Raw genomic sequence first — 21,731 nt, 5'->3', positions numbered from 1 at the left:
TAAGCAATAATATAAGCAGTACAGAATCAGAACAATGACTAACATAATATACCTTTGCAATGATAATGCCTGACCTAATGCAGGATGTCACAGTGCAGTGGAACCTCAGTTTTCGAACATAATCAGTTCAGCTTCCAAAATGTTTGAAAATCGAGGATCAATGGGCAGTCAGCAAAATCCATTGAAAAAAAATGAAAAAACACGCAACGGAAGCCGTTCAACTTTAAAGCGCTTTTGAAAACAGAAGCAATTACTTCCAGGATTTTGGCGGCCGGGTTCCGAATCATTCGGCTTCCGAGACGCTCAAAAACCGAGGTTCCACTGTGTTGTTACATAGTCAGGTGTCTGCATCTTGTTTGTTTTGATTCAAAACAAGCTAAAACATGGTGTACTTTTAATGAAAGCCATCTTCTAATTTCTTCTAAGATTCAGTGCACTTATTTGTATCATCTACTTTGTATTCAAAGGTATGCTTTGTAGTAGTAATAATAGTATGTATACTGTTATTTCACTTTATTCCACATTTACCAGTGAGAATTTTTAATCAACCAAGGCGATTTTTGTATCTCACAATTTCAGCATCTTTTACTGCTAATCTGTCATTAGAGCATAACATCCACTTCATTTCTTATGTGGCATTGATCTTATATGACAGTATAACGAGGCAGTAGAGTCTCTCTCTTTTTAACGTTTTAATGACAAATTGCATTTATGTAATGTTAAGCACTTCACAGTGTTATTGTAATCTATAAAACAATCTAGTACATTTGCTATTATTAGTATAATCACCAAATTACTCTTTTAGCTATGTTTCTTATTTATTTGTTATGGTGTTTATATAGGATACCCAATAAAACTTATGTTTAACATGTTTTTAAGGTTTAAATGTTAAAATAGATGGAAGCAAAATTATTGTAATTTAGATACGCACGTTTGAACCATGATCTCTTTTATGTATAAATGCCTAAACACACAATGCATTACCAATGGTAGGATCTGCTGTACAGAAAACCACCAAAGACAGTACAGCAAGCCTGCAACTTACGCACATTTAACTTGTGTGCATTCAGCTTTACATGCATGGCAAAAGAAATAAAAAAAGATTAAAAAGGGGCAAAAAGTAGGCCGAGTTCCTCTTCAGCCAGGCCTTTGGCTTATTAATATTCTACGACCTTTTAAATGTATTGGGTGTATTAAATGTATTGTTTTGTTCAGTTTTAACTATTTATTTTGTTCTTTTATACTGTATTTTTATCTTGTAAACTGCCCTCAGATCTTCGGATGAAGGGCAATATATAAATTTAATTTTAAAAAATGAATAAAATTACTTTGACAAGCCCACCTGCCATTTAACCCAGTGGGTTTAGCAGAAAGTAACTTCCAATCCACATCTGTTCTTTTCCTCCCTCATTTATTTTAAAATAGATAATAATTAAGTAATTTAAGCACTGTCTGCTGTGACTAAATATTAAACTGAAATTCCTTTAGGGTGCCTTCTCTCTGATACGCTGTGTGTGTGTGTGTGTGTGTGTGTGTGTGTGTGTGTGTACGTGTACCGTTCCAGTCAAAATACTTACATAGCCAGAAAGGCTTAGAATGTAATAAGAGTGTTGTTAAAGTTTGAAATTACTTATTGTTGCTTTTCAGTCCTTTGCTTTAATGTGGTCTGGTGGTGTTGTTTTTTCCTTGCTTTTTTTTTTCTTTGGTAGTTCCTTTTGTGCTGCTTTAGTGCTAACCCTTCTGTGTGTTGGTAAAAGGCTGTTTGTTTGATTTTACAGGTCCGTCTGGCCCTCCTTCAACCCTTCCTTTAAGCACTCAAACCACTAGTGGCAGCTCCACTCTGTCTAAGAAGAGGCCCCCTCCCCCACCCCCTGGACACAAAAGAACCCTCTCTGACCCACCAAGCCCACTACCTCATGGACCCCAGAATAAGGGCCAAATTCCTTGGGGTGAGTTTTAAAACACTTAAGACAACACTCGGGTGAGAGGGAGATTCTCACAGTGGCTCAGTTCAGACATCACATCAAACCTTGGTTCAGGAAGGCTATCCAAGATTCAATAGAATGTTGGAATTGGGGGGGAAAACATAATTTACAATTGGCCAGCAAAATTGGTTCTTACGGTGTTAGTGCAAAACCATGGCTGAGTGTGATGCATGAATCGAACCAGTTACTGCTAATTATAAATGAATCTCTCCAGCTGGTAAGCTTTATGTGACTTTTCCTGTGTCGTTCCGAAGGCTCATAGCTACCTTAAAAAGGTAAAGGGACCCCTGACCGTTAGGTCCAGTCGTGGCCGACTCTGGGGTTGTGGCGTTCATCTCGCTTTATTGGCCGAGGGAGCCGGTGTACAGCTTCCGGGTCATGTGGCCAGCATGACTAAGCCACTTCTGGTGAACCAGAGCAGCGCATGGAAATGCCGTTTACCTTCCCGCCAGAGTGGTACCTATTTATCTACTTGCACTTTGACGTGCTTTCGAACTGCTATGTTGGCAGGAGCAGGGACTGAGCGACGGGAGCTCACCCTGTCACGGGGATTCAAACCGCCAACATTCTGATCGGCAAGTCCTAGGCTCTGTGGTTTAACCCACAGCGCCACCCGTGTCCCCATAGCTACCTTGGTTATTTCTATTGGCAACAACGTGCAGAAGTAGCTAACACAGTTACCAAACATGTTGAGCTGGTTCAGCTAAACCGTTGTGCTATTGGGAACCCGCTCAACAAGTCTTACTAGCTCAATGGGGCTTATCCCACCCCCCACCCTCCCGGGTGCCACTATGGAATTGCCACTATGGATCAGGAGATACCCACCCACCCACCAACCATGAATTGCATGTAGGGGGGGGATAGAGGGAAGATAATTCCATCTGGCATCTGCTGATGGAACATTCATAATAGGGCAGTTAATTATTTCCAATATTTGTTAGCACAGTTCTGTTTAGATTGATAGGAAGGTCCTCTGGGGCAGAAAGTGGGAAATCAAACCAATTTATCCAGAGCTTAAGGTGATTGCTTGAAACTACAAAAGCACACCCTTCATAAGATTTTAACGCTGCTGCTGTCCCTAAGCTACCATGTTGCCTTGTACTCTGCTGAAAACATTCTGGCCTCCATAGTCTGTACTTTACACTGCTAAAGTGCAATAACTAAAGCAGAATTTTTTTTCCCCCTGTGTCTGGCCAAGTAAATTTCAGGTTTTTGTAAGAGTCTCCTTTACTATTGTGCAGTCCTGTACATGTCTATTCAAAAGTAAGTCCCATTGAGTGCTTGCTCCCAGTTAAGTGTGTATAGGATTGCAGCCTAAATTACTTTGCCACTGGCTTTGTTTGCATATCATAGTAAGCCACAGTCAGTAGCTTACTGTGAGCATACTTTATTCCTCCCCTAGTGGGGCCAACAAACCACAATCCCTAACTTGACATTGTGCTTTATTTTGCACTAGATAAACTACAGTGTGAAGCCAATGCCACATTTTAGCTTGCCAGTTCTGGTTCTGGTGTAATGCTATGTCAGGGATCATGGGCTGTTGCTTCCCCTTGCACTAGGGAAAGAGCGAAGCAAGAGTGGTTTCATTTTCATGGCAAACCATTAACTATGGTTTACCATGAAGCACAAACTGGTCTTGTGTGACATTTCTATACATCAGGTTTGCCTGACAAGTCTACTTTCAAAGCCCTCGACTTTAGTTCTGAAAGTGTTCTAAGGAATTACTTGACCTATATTTTCAAATATGATGATGGGTTTTGACTGCAATGGCAAAAAGCTTTAACCTGAAAAAGTCTACAATTTGATTTGTACTCAGCCTTTAAGAAAAAAGTATGAGATTTGTATGGTTTTCTTTGGGACTTGACTTATGTCCCCCCCCCCAAAAAAAACCACACAATCCAAGAACAGTTGAATAAGCGGGAAATAGGTGTGTCAGTTTATAGATCAAAATTCCCTTCAACTGTAAGTGGGTGAGCATTGTTACAGGGTTGTTACAAGTCACAGTGACTTGTCATTTTAGGAAGTGAAACTTTATTTTTGCGAATTTCTTCAGTGAGGAGGTTTTTCTATGCAATTTTACACGCAATTGACTTACCAAGCAAAGCTAAACTACATTAATTTAATCTTCTTAGCTCCGCTGATTTTTGGAATTTGAAAGTCAAAAAATTCAGCAGGCCCTGTCACGTCCATGTAAACATGTGAAATTCAGGAATAGGGGGAAATGTTTCTGGCCATACAAAACAGCATTTTGTAAAGGTGGCCATACAGTACTTTTCCTCAGACAAACTATAAGCTGTAACAAGCTTTGTGCAATGGTTTGTCTGGAGAAAGCTAAACCATGAGCCCAGACGATCCTTCAGTTCAGCACAGTAGCAGAACAACTGGTGAGGAGCAAGGCAGCTGTGATCTCCTCTCTGGGAGTCCACATGCTTGTTCACTCTAAGCCACAGTTTGGCTTAGTGTTACATGCAAACAAGGACTGTGGCAGAGCTAAACACAAATGCATTATTCTTTGGAGCTTTCTAGCTGGCATAGCCAGTAGTGGATTGTGCACTTATTTTTTGTGTTCAAAAGTTGATTAGCTGTTGCATGACAAAGGGAAGGCCTATGCTTAGTTAACTGCCCTTCATTCACTAAATTTATTTATGTGTTTGCATCCATGTGCTGCTTGTAACTAGAAATCTTCGGCTTGCATCTCTGGCTTGTGTCACCTCCAGACTGAGACGACAAAGATTCTTGTGACACGTTAAATACTAACAAATGTATTGTGGCAGAAAACCATCCTGATTTCGTTTAAGTGGTTTTGTTGTTGTTGTTGTTGTTGTTGCAACAGTCTATAACATTCTCTGACATTTCTAAATAAAACAGATGGCAACTGTTGATTAAACTATAACAGAACTATAATTGTTGGGAAATAACTGGGCAACACATAACTCGGCAACAGATGAGCCGGAAGTGCGAGGGCTCTGACAGGGTCCTATATTCCTCTCGCCTCCTTTCCAAAGCCTAGCTAGTGCTTTCCCAGTTGTAGAAGGGAGGTAGGAGGATTCTAGGACCTGCCAGAACCTCACACCTCCTTCCCCAAGCCTCAGTGCCTTGCTTATCTTGGCCTACCTGCCCCACCCCACCCCAGCAACAAGGCAGTGTGCGGTCCACAGGTTCCGTGTCGAAGTACACTTGCAGGCCCACCTGGTATGAAAAGTTAGGCCGCCTTGATCTAGAACAGGCATAGGAAAACTCGACCCTCCAGATGTTTTGAGACTACAATTCCCATCATCCCTGACCGCTGGTCCTGCTAGCTAGGGATCATGGGAGTTGCTGGCCAAAAACATCTGGAGGGCTAAGTTTGCCTATGCCTGATCTAGAACAATAAGAACCTTTCTAGCTATAAAAAGCCTTGGAGTTGCCTGCACTCCCAGTAGTGTCCTTTAGAGGGTAGACAAGAACAGGATAATCAAAATAAGGCTTCTTAAACTGGAGGGGATGGGTGGGGACAAAGGAACAAGAGTTACTTCTAAGTGGGGGCCTTGCCCCACTATTTGCAACATACCCTTGTCCTCTCCATGGGGCACGGAGAGGCTCGTACCTTCCTCTTGAATCTCCAGATTTCCAGAACTTTTGGCTTTTCTCCGTGCTTGGGTGACCACTAAAGGTGGTCTCTGTCTTCTCCTCCTCCTCCTCACTGTGAAGCAAACTGCATCCTTAATCCAATTTGGCTGCCCCCATCCAACCTTTGCTTGCTGTTCTGGCCAAAGGTTTTGATTTCTCAGCTGGGAAGAGTGTTGTCTCAAAGAAGAGTTCTTTCCTTGGGCTGCCTGAGGCAAGAGGGCATCTAGGCACAATTCAGGCAGCAACTCATTCACCCATCATACCAGCCCTTTTCTTTGCCTAGAATGTGGTTTCCTTTTATACTGTCAATTTAACTCTCTGAGGACCAGTTCACACACAAGCTCTGTGCCTCCGTTCTAAGCGATTGCCATTTGTATGAATAGGGCCTTAAACGTATTAAATTCTTCACTTGGGTTCTTAGGGCTGAATTGCACACATTTTCAGGAAGGTTATTTGCATTTCTTCATTCGCATCACTAGATTAATCGTTATCAACAAATTCAACCTCTCTGGGAGAAATTAATTCCCAGTTTGTGCTGAAAGAAGGTGATAAAATTAAAAGTTATCATAGAAACAGGGTGTGTTTTTGGTATCAGAATGTGAAACCTCAGCAGTATAGCTAGTGCCCTACAATAGTAAATTAAGAGTGCTACCTTCAGCTTCTTAGCACATTTTGGTATAAACAGTTGGGTGAGGTTTTTTTTAATATATTACAGAAATAGGAAGTTCTACATATGGACTGAAGTGTTAACAATTTTTCAAAAGAGAAAATGCCTCAGATCACAAAGTTTTAACTCTTGCCTAACTTCTTTCATAGCACCTTGGCCACAAACACATGCATAACATGCAAACAGACAGTGTACAACGCACTTCCTGTACAAACATGCTATTATAGTATAATTCTTTTAAATACTTTCCCTTACTAGCAGACGGACTTAAATTGCTTAAAATTAACATTGCATAGGAAGCCATATTCTAGATTATAAATGCCTTTTCTGGCCTTAAATCACTATGCATAAAAAAAAGTAGCGGTGAGATCCTATAGCTTCTACTTGAAAAGTCTTTACATTATTTATGATATCTGCTACTTCATCCAATTTAAAATCAAAAAACTTAGTTAATGTTTTAATCCATAGGTAATGATTTGGGTCCTCCAGCCACAAAGACTGCAAACAAGTTTGAGGGGATGTCTCAACAATCAGGGTAAGATTTTTTATAATTTTTGTTTGTTCACTGAGACCAAACAATGATATTAATCCAGATAATTGATTTTTGTGAGTCAGTAGAAAATTGTTTCTTTAAAACAAAAACATATTTATAGTTGAACTCAACTTGTTTACATTTCACCTTCTCTTTTCTTTTTAATGGCTTTTGCTAGGTGTACTGTCAGGGTTTGTAATGTAAAAGCCAGTATCATGTTTTCTTCAGACAAGTCCCATGTGCAATGCAGTTCTAGCTGAAAAAAAGAGAGATGTTAACAGAGCTAGAAAAGCTGTCAATAGAAGGAGGCTTCTTTCAGGCCTGATTTCAGAAAGATCCTGTTGACACCACGAAAAGCCTCTTCTGTCACATGTTCACACGGCTTTCATGACCCATGATATAAAAGTCTAAAGCACCAGTGAACTTGGAGGTTTTTGTCTTTAAAAAATCTTTTTTTAAAAGCTATTGCAGCCCTAGCTTTGAGGAAATAGGCTATGCAGACGTCTCCTCTCCACTCCAGAAAAAGGCAATGCAGTGCTTTCATGTGCTTAAACTAGCACTGTTTCAAAACCGTTGGAGCAAATTTCAAATGTCGCATTTAGTAGGAAATAAGCCCTGGAAATGTGGCAATCAATGCAAATCTTCAAACATGTCAGGTACAAGAGATCATAATGTGCCATATATATATTCTTACAGTGGTACCTCAGGTTAAGTACTTAATTCGTTCCGGAGGTCCGTACTTAACCTGAAACTGTTCTTAACCTGAAGCACCTCTTTAACTAATGGGGCCTCCTGCTGCCGCCGCACCGCCAGAGCACGATTTCTGTTCTCATCATGAAGCAAAGCTCTTAACCCGAGGTACTGTTTCCGGGTTAGCGGAGTCTGTAACCTGAAGCGTCTGTAACCCGAGGTACCACTGTAGTTTTTAATAATTTCCTTGAGTTGATCATCCAGTGCTGAAATAATTCAGAATTCAAAGAACCAACCTCTCCCCTGCCCCAGTTCATGATTCTTTTTCAGTTCTGTTTTGACTTCTGATTTCTGTTCCAGTGGTGTCCTATCTGAACAGGTCAATATCCTATTTCAAAAACAAGCTTAGAATAATAGAATTCTTATATACAAACATTGTTATATTTGAGTAAAGGAAGCCCACAGGCAACACCCCTGTGAGGTTTTGAGTCTGTTCTATGGAAAGTGTTTGTGCTGCTAATGTTAATGCCTGGTACTCTAAAAAGGAGGCATTTGGGTATTTCATTATAGAGATGTAAACCATTATGTGTTTGTTCATCAGCACTGGGACTGCTAAGACTGCACTGGGTCCAAGAGTTCTTCCAAAACTACCTCAAAAAGGTAAGTATATCTCTGAGCATGATTGCATACAGAGCTATGTTATACTAAATCAGATCATTGAACCACTACTGTTCTGGTCTACTGTTGACTGGCTGGGGGTCTCTGAATTCTCAAGTATAGATTTCCCCCAGGTCAGTCTCTTCCTCTCTTGCCTTACTCACAGCATGTTTGTAGTAATATTGTGAAGAGTTGTTTGAACAATATAAAGTTTCAGTATAAGAAACCTGTCTAATCCTGGGATGCTTTGTAGGTTTGAAGACATAGGAGTGGCAAGAACTAAGAATATAGTTGCTGCAGTACTCTGTTTTACAAATGTCTCTTAGACTATAACAGGGATGGGGAATTCCAGGATCAGGGCCAAGTGCACACTTCCACATCTCTCTGTTTTATTTAATTCCATTTATGAATCCCCACAAAATGTCTCAAAGCAATTTCATGGTAGAAACAACAACAAAGATAATGAAAAATAAATGCATATATGCAAATGGAAACTATTGCATATGTGAAAACAGTTTGAAGGCAGACTGAGATCAATATATCCACTTAAGAGGCTGGTTGAAAAAGGAAGGTCTTCAATAGGTGCCAGAAAGGCAATAGAGACAGAAGGCATTTCCAAAGGGTTAGTGCTAAAATTCCTATATTGTGCAGAACACAATGAGATGTTATCTGCAGGAAGCCACAGTGATTGCATATAAAAGTATAGGACCTTGTACACCGGAGCGTGTGGAACTTTTATCTGTTGCAAATGAGGAAATAGCAACCCATTCTGAAATTAATTCCATTGTGTTTCCTTTCTGTTTCAGTGGCACTAAGAAAAATAGAGACGATTCACCTTCCTTCAATAGACAAGCCCAGTCAACAATCGGAAACCTTTCAGAAGTCCATTTCACTTTGTATTGATCTGCCACAGAAACCACAACCTGGAGATTTGCCCCCAAAGCCTCAACCCATGGAACTACCCCAGAAACCTCAGATTGGAGATTTGCCCCCGAAGCCAGGAGAATTACCCCCCAAGCCCCAGTTAGGAGACCTGCCACCAAAACCACAGCTCTCAGACTTGCCTCCGAAGCCACAAATGAAGGACCTTCCTCCCAAGCCTCAGCTAGGAGATGCTTTGGCTAAAACTCCTGTTGGAGAAATGTCACCGAAGCCTCAGCCCTCGGAGGCAAATCAAAAGTCTCATTCTGTGGATCTTTCTCCAAAGGTACAATCGAAAGAGGCCGTCCAAAAGCAAGCATCTGAAGACTCCAATGATGTAACCCATGCACTGCCAGAGACCCCAGTGCCACTTCCTAGAAAAATTAACGTGGTGAGTAGATAGATGGTTTGTTCTCTTATAAGGCAGCGAGGGTTTGTTGTTGCTGCCAACCCTGCTTTGGGGTGTGCAGAGTTCTGTGCAGAAAATAACACCGGGGGAATTTGAGGTACACAGCGAAGCTGCTTGAAGAAAACAGCTTTCCTGGTGCATTTTGCGCCCCATGCCAATACCTTTCTGTTGCTTCTTGGCTGACTTTAATCACTTGCTGCACAGTCACAATCATGTATTTCAAAATAGCCTAGCTGATAAAGTATGACTAACACAGGCAATTTGAGAACAAAAAATTGCTCTCTTCTCATGATTACTTGAATGCCATTTTTGGGACATGTGCAAATGAAGTGTCCGGTGCCCCATCAAATCCTGTTTTGTGGAATCAGCCTGATTATGTGGACAAGGTGCTTGCAGTAATTTAACCATGCGCTCTTTATCCTTGCCCATCAAGGCTGCTTCAAGCTAGCCAAGGGGAATTGACTGAGCGTGGTCCAGTCTGTGATCAGTGCGTCGCAGAGCAAGCAAGTGGTGCTTACTGCCCTTAAAGGGATGATAAGTGTGTCCCTTACTTGACCTTGAGGTTTACAATAACTACCACCCGGTCACAGACACTTGGAGAGTATTGGAAGGCACCATTGGAGGTTAACAGTTTTCTAGCCTAGGGGAGGGGTATCTTTTTCAGTTTGAAGGCTGCAGTCCTTATATGCAACCTTCTGGGGAATACATAGCAGCATGGGCGGGGCCAGATGGAGCATTGAATGTAAAATTGACCCTTGTACAGTAGGTTGATTTCTACACATACTCACACCCCCCTCTATATCCCCCATCTTAAAATCAGAGTGCAGGGAGATGTACCAGCCTGACAAAACAGTCAGGAAGGGGGTAAGTAAAGCTGGAGAGTCCCATTATTATTATTATTAATAATAATAATAATAATAATAATAATAATAATAATACCCCGCCCATCTGGCTAGGTTTCCCAGCAGCTTCCAACAAAAGATTAAAAATACATTAAAACATCAAGCATTAAAAACTTCCCTAAACAGGGCTGCCTTCAGATGTCTTCTAAAAGTCAGATAGTTGTTTATCTCCTTGACATTGGATGGCCCTCTGCCTGGTTCCCTGTAGCTTCACTTCTCACAGTGAGGGAACCACAAGAAGGCCCTCAGCGCTCGACCTCAGTGTCCAGGCTGAACAATGGGGGTGGAGACACTCCTTCAGGTATACTGGGCCGAGGCCATTTAGGGCTTTAAAGGTCAGCACCAACGCTTTGAATTATGCTCAGAAGCGTACTGGGAACCAATGTAAGTCTTTCAAGTGTTATGTGGTCTCGGCGGCCACTCCCAGTCACCGGTCTAGCTGCCGCATTCTGGATTAGTAGCCAGGCAGACAGGTTGGAGGACTGTGAAAATTGAAAAATAAATTTCATCTAAGTTTCCAAAGTGTAAAGAAAGTACTGAGGGATAAACCTGGCTCCTTTATCCCTATAAAAATGCAACGCAGGCGGTTACCATTTTTGGTGCGTCCAGTTGATGTGCAACCGCCAATGTGCGGGTCCTTTTGGACCCAGAAGAGGGAGGAGTGGGGGCAGAACAGGGGCCGGGGCAGATTTTTGCGTGCTCCACCAATGTGTGCTTTGACCAGAAATGCAACCCCCGTAGAAACGGGGAGCTGCCTGTCTAGAAGAACTTGGACTAATATTTCAATTGAGCCACTTTCACAAAGGCAAACTTACAAGTGCCAAGGTTGCCTGGTAAATTGTCTTTATATAACTGCCAGTGGCAAAGCATTGAAAATGTTCCCTTCTATGTAGTAATGTATAATGCTGCTAGATAGATTTTGTTGCCCTTGCTATGTTCTGGCTTTCTGGGGTTATTTTTTTGCGTGTCTTGAGATGTGTTTATTTAGGGTGAGAGCCAATGAGCACAAACTGGTGTCTGTTTCTGCAATAGGGCTTCTTCTTCCTCTCCTGCCCATATATGGAGCAGATTTTGTGGGGTGTGTGGGAGGCTGGAGGGCAGAGAAAAGAATTCCCCAGTTCCATTGTGCAAGTGGATTTTCTGTTGTGCAGAAAAGCGGTTATCATTGGATTTGGCATGAGTTGTTTTAATGGTTGGGCTATTGTGAGTGAGGGTTGTTCCTTTTGTTTTTCCCCAAATCATTCATGATTCGTGAGCAGATCAGTTGAAAGGGGAAAGTGGGATAGAAATTTCAGTGTAAATAAAATCTATATATGCAACTGGGTTGGTCAACCTCTTCAGCCTGGCAGCCCCCTGCTTGCTGCCACAACATTATGATAGTGAGCTACTCAGCCAGAAAATAAGAAATTGGTCTTAAATCTCTTAATAGGCTCCCTGGATAATGGCCATAAAGGTTTTAGTTGATATTTATTATAGACTCTCTATCCTCTTGCTCTGATAACTGCAAGGGTAATCTTGGTGAGCTGCACATGTCAGGAATGGGACATTAGGAATAAATACTGTTGGCTGGGATCCAGATCCTCTTTTCCATTTGTTTTCTGTCTTTTAGAACGTAAGCCTGGTGGCACGGGCTGCCTCCTTTGTTCTTACGTAAGCTGTTCTGGGAGCCTTTTCAGGTGAAGAGTAGGGTATAAAAATACACACAAAAAAAGTAACAAAACATAACCCCCACCCAATCACATATGTATGCATTGCGCATCCCATGGATGTTGCTGGAGCACACCTTCCATCGCTCCTGATCACTGACTATGCTGGCTGAGGCTGACTGGAGTTTGAGTCCAGCAACACCTGGAGTGTCACAAGTTCTACATACCTTCGGAAACATCTGGGGAAATAAAAATGCATTCACCTAGTGCCTCCAAGACAAATGGTGTATTCCCTGCTGCAGCCTTGCTGGGTACACCTGCATCCTCTTCTGTAATTCATCGTACATCAGGACCTTTGTTTCTTAAATGTTCTGTGGGTAGCTTTCAAAATCCAGTGTGTTAGGTTTTTTTTAAAAAAAAAGATTGAAAAAGTTAAATTACTGAACACATACATGGAAATTTTTGAGGGCTTTAGGCCTCTGTTGGTTTAAAGTATTTGAAATGTTTAAACGTATTTGTAGCATTCAGTGTTTTTGCTGTTACGTTAAAATTTTGTTCTATAGTTGGTATTTTCCTGCCTTTTAGCTATAATGTGATTTACGTTTTAGGGAAAGAACAAAGTTAGGCGAGTGAAGACAATCTATGATTGCCAGGCAGATAATGATGATGAGCTTACATTTGTTGAAGGAGAAGTTATCATTGTGACAGGTGAAGAGGACCAAGAGTGGTGGGTATGTACCTTCCTGCTTTGAAAAACCGAATCCAGTTTTATTAAGTAGTTACAGATCTGTGAAAAGCAAAATAACACCAAGGTCATACTGTTTCTAACATTAAATTAAATTAATCTTCCACCACACAACTCAGGCATTGCCTAACACTTATTTTAATGGTGCAGCAATATAGTTTTAGCATGCATTGTGTTACTAATTGCGTTTTAAACCTTGCTTATAACTGCTAGTCTTTTTCTGTAATTAAAGTATCAAGTGCAGTTCCATTAAAGAAGAGTGCACATTTTGCCACAGATTTAAGTGGGGAATGGACTGAACCCAAGTGATCTGATCCTACACAGGCTGTATAAGTCAGAAAGTGGGCTAGGCTCAGGTACAAGATTCCCAGGAGTAGCCCAGGAGTAGCCAACATGGTGCCCTCCTGATGTTGTTGGACTGCAGCTCCCATCAATCCCCAGCAGAGTGACCAATGGCCATGGATAATGGAAGTTGTGGTTAAACAACATCTGGAGGGCACTAGGTTGGCTACCCCCGTCTCACTGCAGCAAAACATTGCAGTAGAGCAGCGGTTGATGACTGCGGGAACAAAAGAGGCCTTGCACAGAAATAAGATATTAACCCTATCCCTATCTTAACAGCTAGGAGCCCGCTGTGTGTCCGCAGACCTGCAAATTTAGGCCAAACTAAAAAAACTACAACCAATTTCATCACCCACTGGTGCTTTTGGGTGTGCATTCCTAGCATGGCAAGTCTGCTTGACCAACTGGGTTTTGAAACTCAGCAGATGGCTGTAAAGCCTTGCTCAAAAACCTTTAGTGAGGGAGGTTGTTGTTTAGTCGCGTCCGACTCTTTGTGACCCCATGGACCAGAGCACGCCAGGCAGTCCTGTCTTCCACTGCCTCCCGCAGTTTGGTCAAACTCATGCTGGTAGCTTCGAGAAGACTGTCCAACCATCTCGTCCTCTGTCGTCCCCTTCCCCTTGTGCCCTCAATCTTTCCCAACATCAGGGTCTTTTCCAGGGAAGTGAGGGAGGACCCCCCCCCAAAAAAAAAACCCACACCAATGTAACCGCATAACTGTTACCCACATAAGGATCATGGCTGAAATATTTGGTGTTTCCCAGATCTCAGGTATCTATTAATTAGACTTGCTTCCATATAAAAGTGGCCAGGTTCAGAGTGAGGATATCGAAGCATAAAACTACCGACTATCAAGCACATAATACACATTATTGCTCCATGTGGGATAGCAAGTGCGGAGGTTTGGGGGCGGGGGAGGGGCAATGCCTTCTGAGCCAACATTGTTTGTTCTTCTCTGCAGATCGGCCACATTGAAGGCAAGCCAGAGAGAAAAGGGGTCTTCCCAGTATCCTTCGTCCATATTTTGTCAGACTGAGTCGAATCGGAAACTTGAGCATTGCACATCCTTCCTGCAAGACGGGCTTTTAGCACGAAGCAAACAGCTGCTCCCTCCCTGTAATTCTGTGCACAACTGTGGATATATATGTATATATAACTGCTGTTACAGAACAAGAACTCATTTACGGCTCACCCAGCAAGGTGACTTATACTTGTATTGTACATAACGGTGTTACTCTGCCTTTGCCAGTATTACGGTAGCCTTGGGACCTGGCATGCCTTATTGGGTTTGCTCAAGCCATCCTTGGCATCAAAGCACTTACATCTCTTTGTCTGTGTGTATGAACTACCAGCTCCCTAAACGTGGTTGGTCTCATCCGGTCCTGTTTAACTACAGAAATTACCATCTCTAATAAATCAGTATTCCTAAAATAGATAACTAGCAGAGAGTTAGATTCAGTTTTCGAAATGAACTGCTTTGGCTCATTTACAGCCCTGTTTACAGCTACCAATGTACACACTTTACAGCTTGCGAAATCTACTTCCTTGGTATTGTCAAAGAAAGTGTTCAATGTACACATCAAACAAAAGAAATATTCACTGATGCTACAGATTAACCAGTAGTCTTTTGTGGTGTGTTTGTGTGAACAGGCGTTTCATGTTTGTATTATGTCGTTGGTGTTTCTCCCTCTGATATTTACCTCACCTAACACCATCTGAAAGTCTTCAGTTAAAATTGCTCTGTCGAATGAAGGAACACTTATGGGACTTTTGGCTGGAGGTTTCCTTTCACGGCACCAGGGTCTTAAAAGAAAAGCAGCCCATCCCCATCTGCTTATTAGCATATAACACTCCCTACAACCTCTGTTTATGCAGAAACGTTATAAGTGTCTGTCAGCTTTTTCAGGTTTTCACGCAGTGCACTCCTGTTACAATCTGGTTGCCACACAGACTTGAAAGATGAGTTTACTTGAGCACTAGTGTGTGCTAACTAATTGGCTCATTTAGAAGACACCTTTGCTGCTGGGGGATTTGAGCCTTCGACCCACTGGAGCTATTAAGTCATAATGCTCTCTTAGTTCTGTCGCCTGGAGAAATAATAATTAAAAAACAAAACCCTGCCATCAAAACGAGTGAAAGATGACCTTTCATGCAAATTATCACCTGTTAAATAATGACGCCAGACTGTAACATCTGGAATTAAATTTGCTTTTGTGGAATCCTAATTATGGCTCGAGGTTGAACTTTCAGAATCTGCCAACAATCCTGAAACCACTGAGCTGAACTTAGGAAGGATATGTTTTGATCTGAGATGGCTTTGGAGTTTCCACCCTCCATCACTTGCATCTAAAACACATTCTTTATTCTGATCAATGTATTAAGGATATATGCTCATTTCAGATACGGTGTTTCATTTATTTATTTGTTGATCTTTGTTATAATATGCAAAGCAGAATGTTCTTGTTTTGCTTATGATTCACGGAACGTTTTACAGTGTGGCTCCATGTGGTTTCCTGGGTTCACCTGGCTTAAAGCAAGGCTGGCTAACCTGTGTCTGCCCCAATGTTGCTAGGCTACAGTCATCCCTGATCACTGGCTATGCTGGCTGGAGCCAATTCGAGCTGGAGATAGATGAATCTGCAAAGCCACTAGTTAGCCACCCCGGCTTTAAACAACTGCTTTTGCAACAGCCCAAATTTATTTTTCCTTCACAGCAGATTCTCGTGACTCCCTGTCAAAAGGTTTCCATTTCACGAAAAGCACAAGTTCACATTAATCACTCTGAGGCTTTTGCTTTTGATGTTTTACAAACCTGTAGTCAGTGAATATTTATTTTTATTTAAATGGTTAACATACAGAACATAATCAACTTAAGAAATCTTGCATGAAGAAGAGCAAAATATTTATCAGCTATTATTGGAAAGTGGTTTTTAAACTATTGCTTCATCTGTGTCATGACACATTCTGTTAAAAAAGATATAAGCTTTCAAGTGAGTGACTGAGCCTACTGGCATCGACTCTGCAGTGTTACCGATTTCAGTGTTTTCTCAGACTCATGCTGTTTATATGAAAGCCAGAACAAAAAAATGACTTTGCATTCCATATTGCTCATCAATGCAGTGTGCTTCAGATGCATTAAAGAACAAAACTGATCTACCTTTTTTGTCAAGTATATTTTAAAATGATCTTGAAATCCACTGGTTGAAAGAGAGAGAGAGAAAGAGAGAGAGAGAGAAAGCGCAACCCATATAAAGGAGATCCAGATGTGTAAAATGATGTAGAGTCAAAATGTCTATTATTTTGTATGCTTTTTTGAAGTAGTATAATAATGAATTTTTTAAAAAATAAAATGAGTTCCATCAGGAACAAGAGTTGACTATTCTGGGTGATTTGAGAATCCATAGGAGAATTAAAACACCATGTATGATATATAGGTTGAGTTTTAAGTACAATATTGTATTTAAACTCAGAGCCACTATCTGCAATTTTGTACATGACATATTTGGGAAGTCTTGTTTGTTTTGGGTTTCTTTTCCCCCTGGGGAGAGGGAAGTATGTTCTGCGAATGGTGTGTTATTTTACTGTTGAACAGCAATTGCTATTTATTTTTTTATGACATAGTGCATCAACATGTATAGAAAGCAGATCTGGTTAGAGCCACTAGTTGGAAACTGAAGTCTCATTTGAATGTTACAATCATAATACATCAGTACACTTGTCTCCTCACGTGTTTAATGTGACAGTTTGAGTACTGTATGTGTTAATTTCTACTTTTTTAATATTTAAAATTGCTTTGAAATAAATGTATTCAGTTGATCCCAGGCATCTGAATGTCCTTTTATCAACTGGAGTCTGCTATAGGAGGAAAAAGTAGATCTCATTCACATACAATTATAGAGCATGTGTGTTTTCTGATGCTCATGTTCAGTTTCTATTCAGTAAAGAGATAAGAGCACCAGATAAACATATACATTCATTCTGGTGTTCATACAGATTTGCGCACAGATTTTTTGGGGGTGGGGGTGGGATCTGGATGCACTCAAGTACTTCTCTTTTGGTCTCTTACTACATTGTTTGCAGGTAAAGGTAAAGGGACCCCTGACCATTAGGTCCAGTCGTGACCAACTCTGGGGTTGCGGCGGCACTCATCTCGCTTTATTAGGCGAGGGCCAGTCATGTGGCCAGCATGACTAAGCTGCTTCTGGCGAACCAGAGCAGCGCACAGAAACGCCGTTTACCTTCCCGCCTATTTATCTACTTGCACTTTGACGTGCTTTCAAACTGCTAGGTGGGCAGGAGCTGAGACTGAACAACGGGACCTCGCCCCGTCGTGGGGATTTGAACCGCCGACCTTCTGATCAGCAATCCTAGGCTCTGTGGTTTAACCCACAGCGCCACCCGTGTCCCAGGTAGTTTATACTAAACAGTTTCTCTTCTGATCCTAATACACAGCTCCCAAGTGTTAAATGCTAAGACTTCGTTGCTAGTACAAAAAGCGTTGCTTTTCAGTAGCATCTTTAACTTTTCCACCTGTGTGCACATGGCATGAGGTAGAGAATTGGGGGGTGGATAGATCTGTGGTCACCTTCATTAGTCCTTTTATTTCCACTCTGTTTAACCCTCATTTTTAAAAGATTTCTGTGCAACTGCAGCTGTTGCGCTTTAAGGTTGAGCAGCTGCCAGATTTGTGTGCATATTGCCTTTATTGTACAAGCTGCCCAACTCTTAAACAGAGGTAGGCTACTTTGGTGGGAGAGGCTCAAGGGTCACAGAGTCCCTTCAGGAAGTCGTAGAGAGCCACATCCCAAAGATAATGGGCAGGACTAAAGCAAAATGTGGGGAGGGGGACACACGAGTTCTCCCATGTATTTACACACACTCATTCACTATTCCATTCATTTTCCATGGAAGGGTAGCGGTCCTGTACAGAAGCTCACCTGTGAACATGCTATAGCTCTGGCATATCAGGCCTGCCCTTCAATTATCTAATCCTACCTCAGGTTCCCTTATTACATTTAAAGAATAGATGATAACCTCGCCCCATTAGTTTCTTGGCTAGGTAAAGGTAAAGGGACCCCTGACCATTAGGTCCAGTCGTGACCGACTCTGGGGTTGCGCGCTTGTCTTGCTCTATAGGCCGAGGGAGCCGGCGTTTGTCCGCAGACAGCTTCCGGGTCATGTGGCCAGCATGGCTAAGCCACTTCTGGCAAACCAGAGCAGCGCACGGAAACGCCGTTTACCTTCCCACTGGAGCGGTACCTATTTATCTACTTGCACTTTGATGTGCTTTCGAACTGCTAGGTTGGCAGGAGCAGGGACCGAGCAACGGGAGCTCACCCCGTCACAGGGATTCGAACCGCCGACCTTCTGATCGGCTAGTCCTAGGCTCTGTGGTTTAACCCACAGCGCCACCCGCCTCCCAGTTTCTTGGCTAGGCGTACACCAAATGTCTGGATTTCTTGTACCTTTTATACCAAGCAAGGTTGCTATTTCGGGACGCATCCTTGGAAGTGTCTTTTAAAGTGAGCAGCTTAAAGCAGTGATGACAGGATAAACATTGCCTACTTTTCAGGTGCATTTTTGCATCTGCTTATTTTCATAGGCTAAGGGTTTTGTTGATCTGTTCATTTGCTACATCCTACATTTGGCCTGGAAATCATCCCAGACATTTTCTTAGGAAACATACAGCTATTAACCTTGCAGAATTGCAATTTCATGTAGAATAATGTGTTTGCTGATGTTTTAAGCAAAAGAAAGGCATCCTATATGCTTCCTCTTGAGTACCATTCAACCTCAGTGATGTCAGAGAACCAAAGGAGCAGGCATTGCACCGAATTCTTAGATTCAGACGACAAAAATAGCAGATATTAAGTGCTTTGTTACACAGATTGCAGTTTTTCAAAGAAAAGTTTTACAGGACTCTGGTTTTTAGTTTGCACTATTTGTTCACTGCCTTGTGTCCTCATGGGCTAGATTTTCAGTAAAGCCATGGAAACCATAGCATTTTCACTAAAACCACCGGGTTGCAGAATGGACAGGAATCTCTGTGATGACTGCTCTCCATGTGCCAAGAGCTTGTAAACACACAAAGCCATTTTTAACTGCTCCTATGGTTTGCGCACTTACAGCTCCTTGACTGTGCATTTCTACACTTGAGTTGGATTTGTGCGCATGCGCAACCCATCACCACTTCTGGATCTCATACGTCTTGGATCTCAAACCTTTAGGGTCCCTGCTCTGCTCTCCTGCCTCACTCAAGTTCTCTAGCCTACAACCTTCTCTCTTCCTGGTCTATCCATTGGCTCTGTTACACCATGCCACTGCTGCCATGTTGCAGCCAGGATCTTGCTCAGAAAGATGTGGGCGTCCTGCTTGCATGACCTGCTGCATTTGACTGTAAGGAAAGTCTGCCTTGTTGACAAACACAATGAAATCCCTTCTTCAGAATTGGGTACTGGCTGTACCCTTTCACGGGAGACCTCGGCCTCAGATTCTCCAGCAGCGCTTGAAAGCCACAGACCTACTATGATGTACCAGCAAGTTTCAAGGTCACGAAAGGTGGGTGTGGCCTAGCATCATAGAGTTGGAAGAGACCACAAGGGCCATTGAGTCCAACCCCCTGCCAAGCAGGAAACACCATCAGAGCACTCCTGACATATGGTTGTCAAGCCTCTGCTTAAAGACCTCCAAAGAAGGAGACTCCACCACACTCCTTGGCAGCAAATTCGACTGTCGAACAACTCTTACTGTCAGGAAGTACTGTCAGGCCTCCCTTATCTCTTTGGGCTTCCAATGTCCATCAGTCCCAGCCGTCATGGCCAATGGAGAAGGTCTAGTTCAGCAACATCTGGAAGACCCCAGGATAGCCAATCCTGCATTAAGAACCAGTCATCTTAATAAAATCTTGTTCCCTGCCCTTCTCCTTCTAAAAAAGATTGTGTACCCACCAACCTTGGGCAGCAATAATGAAGTATGTTCAAACAGAAGAGTTAAAGTTAACAAGTTGGTAACACACACAGGATAAGGAGATCCTTTGCTGTCTTGCTTCCTTGAGGAGGAGACATAATAATAATAATTTATTATTTATACTCCGCCCATCTGGCTGAGTCTCCCCAGCCACTCTGGGCGGCTCCCAATCGAGTGTTAAAAACAATACAGCATTAAATATTAAAAACTTCCCTCAACAGGGCTGCCTTCAGGTGTCTTTTAAAGATAGGATAGCTGTTTATTTCCTTTACATCTGAAGGGAGGGTGTTCCACAGGGCGGGCGCCACTACTGAGAAGGCCCTCTGCCTGGTTCCCTGTAACTTGGCTTCTCACAGCGAGGGAACCACCAGAAGGCCCTCGGAGCTGGATCTCAGTGTCCGGGCTGAAGGATGGGGGGGAGACGCTCCTTCAGGTATACAGGACCGAGGTCATTTAGGGCTTTAGAGGTCAGCACCAACACTTTGAATTGTGCTCGGAAACGTACTGGGAGCCAATGCAGATCTCTCAGGACCGGTGCTATGTGGTCCTGGCGGCCACTCCTAGTCACCAGTCTAGCTGCCGCATTCTGGATTAATGGCAGTTTCCGGGTCACCTTCAAAGGTAGCCCCAGGTAAAGCACATTGCAGTAGTCCAAGTAGGAGATAACTAGAGCATGCACCACTCTGGCAAGACAGTCTGTGGGCAGGTAGGGTCTTAGCCTGCATACCAGGTGGAACTGGTAGACAGCCGCCCGGGACACAGAATTAACCTGCGCCTCCATGGAGTCCAAGATGACTACCAGGCTGCGCACCTGGGCCCACTAGGCTGTCTCACCTAGACACCTCCTAATGTGCCCTGCCTTATCTAGTTGCTCAATTTATATCCCCCCCTCCCCTCTCAAAGGAGCTCAGGGGGTCTTAAACCCATTAAGCCTATTCACAGCAGAGGAAGCTCTCTAGCCACCAGTTGTGAAGTAAGATTCAGCTGCAGCTTTTGCAAGTTAGCCACAACCCTTGACATCATTGCGCTTCCATCTTACGTGACTCTCAATGGCAAGCAAAGGAAGTGCCGTTTCTCAGTTCTGCTTCCTCGCTACACCCTGTCAGATGGAAAACAACTCAAGTCGGTTATACGACTTGTTAGAGGTTACATCCCATGTGTGTGTGTGTTTGTGTGTTTTCACTCAATCTAGGGTTTCCCAAACTTGAGTTTCAAGCTGCTTTCGGACTACTACTCCCATCACCCCTAGCTAGAAGGATGATGGGAATTGTAGTCCAAAAACTGCTGGAAACCCAAGCTTGGCTTAATCAGAGCTACTCAGCCTTTAACTGCTCCATGTCAAGTAGAAATTGGTTAAGCTTGTATTGGCCGGGGGGGGGGGGGATGATGATAAGAAGAAGCCTCACCTGCTGTCTTTCAACCTGCTGACAGCTGTGAAAGGCATCCTAAGCTGTAGGAAAGGGCAACTCTATCCTTCTCATCTTCAAGGCAGCAAGATCCTGGTCCATAGCCAGTGCCAGATTTACGTATAAGCTAAATAAGCTATAGCTCAGGGCCCCACTCTCTTGGGGGCCCCATAAAAAATTAAAGGGAAAAAAAGGATGTACATTTCCAAAATATAAGATAAAAAACAAATAAAATAAAACCTACATACAGCAAC

The 21,731-nt window shown here is 42.7% G+C and overlaps 1 protein-coding gene across 6 annotated transcripts in view; it reads left to right on the top strand.

Moving 5' to 3' along the window:
* Nucleotides 1-16,921, top strand: part of ASAP1 (ArfGAP with SH3 domain, ankyrin repeat and PH domain 1) — a 146,898-nt gene extending 129,977 nt beyond the window's left edge. For 3 of the 6 annotated variants that reach the window (XM_083621923.1, XM_083621924.1, XM_083621925.1), the window contains 6 exons: nt 1,779-1,949; nt 6,730-6,796; nt 8,085-8,143; nt 8,947-9,452; nt 12,627-12,749; nt 14,067-16,921. In XM_083621923.1, the coding sequence (XP_083478049.1) occupies nt 1,779-1,949; nt 6,730-6,796; nt 8,085-8,143; nt 8,947-9,452; nt 12,627-12,749; nt 14,067-14,141 (1,001 nt within the window). In that variant the 3' untranslated portion in view covers nt 14,142-16,921. The remainder of the gene's footprint in view (nt 1-1,778; nt 1,950-6,729; nt 6,797-8,084; nt 8,144-8,946; nt 9,453-12,626; nt 12,750-14,066) is intronic. The other 3 variants (XM_083621926.1, XM_083621927.1, XM_083621928.1) reach the window with 1 other exon arrangement.
* Nucleotides 16,922-21,731: the final 4,810 nt, after the last annotated feature.

The sequence above is a fragment of the Podarcis filfolensis genome (assembly GCF_964270895.1).
Source record: "Podarcis filfolensis genome assembly, chromosome: 7".
NCBI classification, from domain to species: domain Eukaryota; kingdom Metazoa; phylum Chordata; class Lepidosauria; order Squamata; family Lacertidae; genus Podarcis; species Podarcis filfolensis.
Note: the sequence above shows the minus strand (reverse complement) of the source record. Positions and strands in the feature narration are given on the sequence as shown.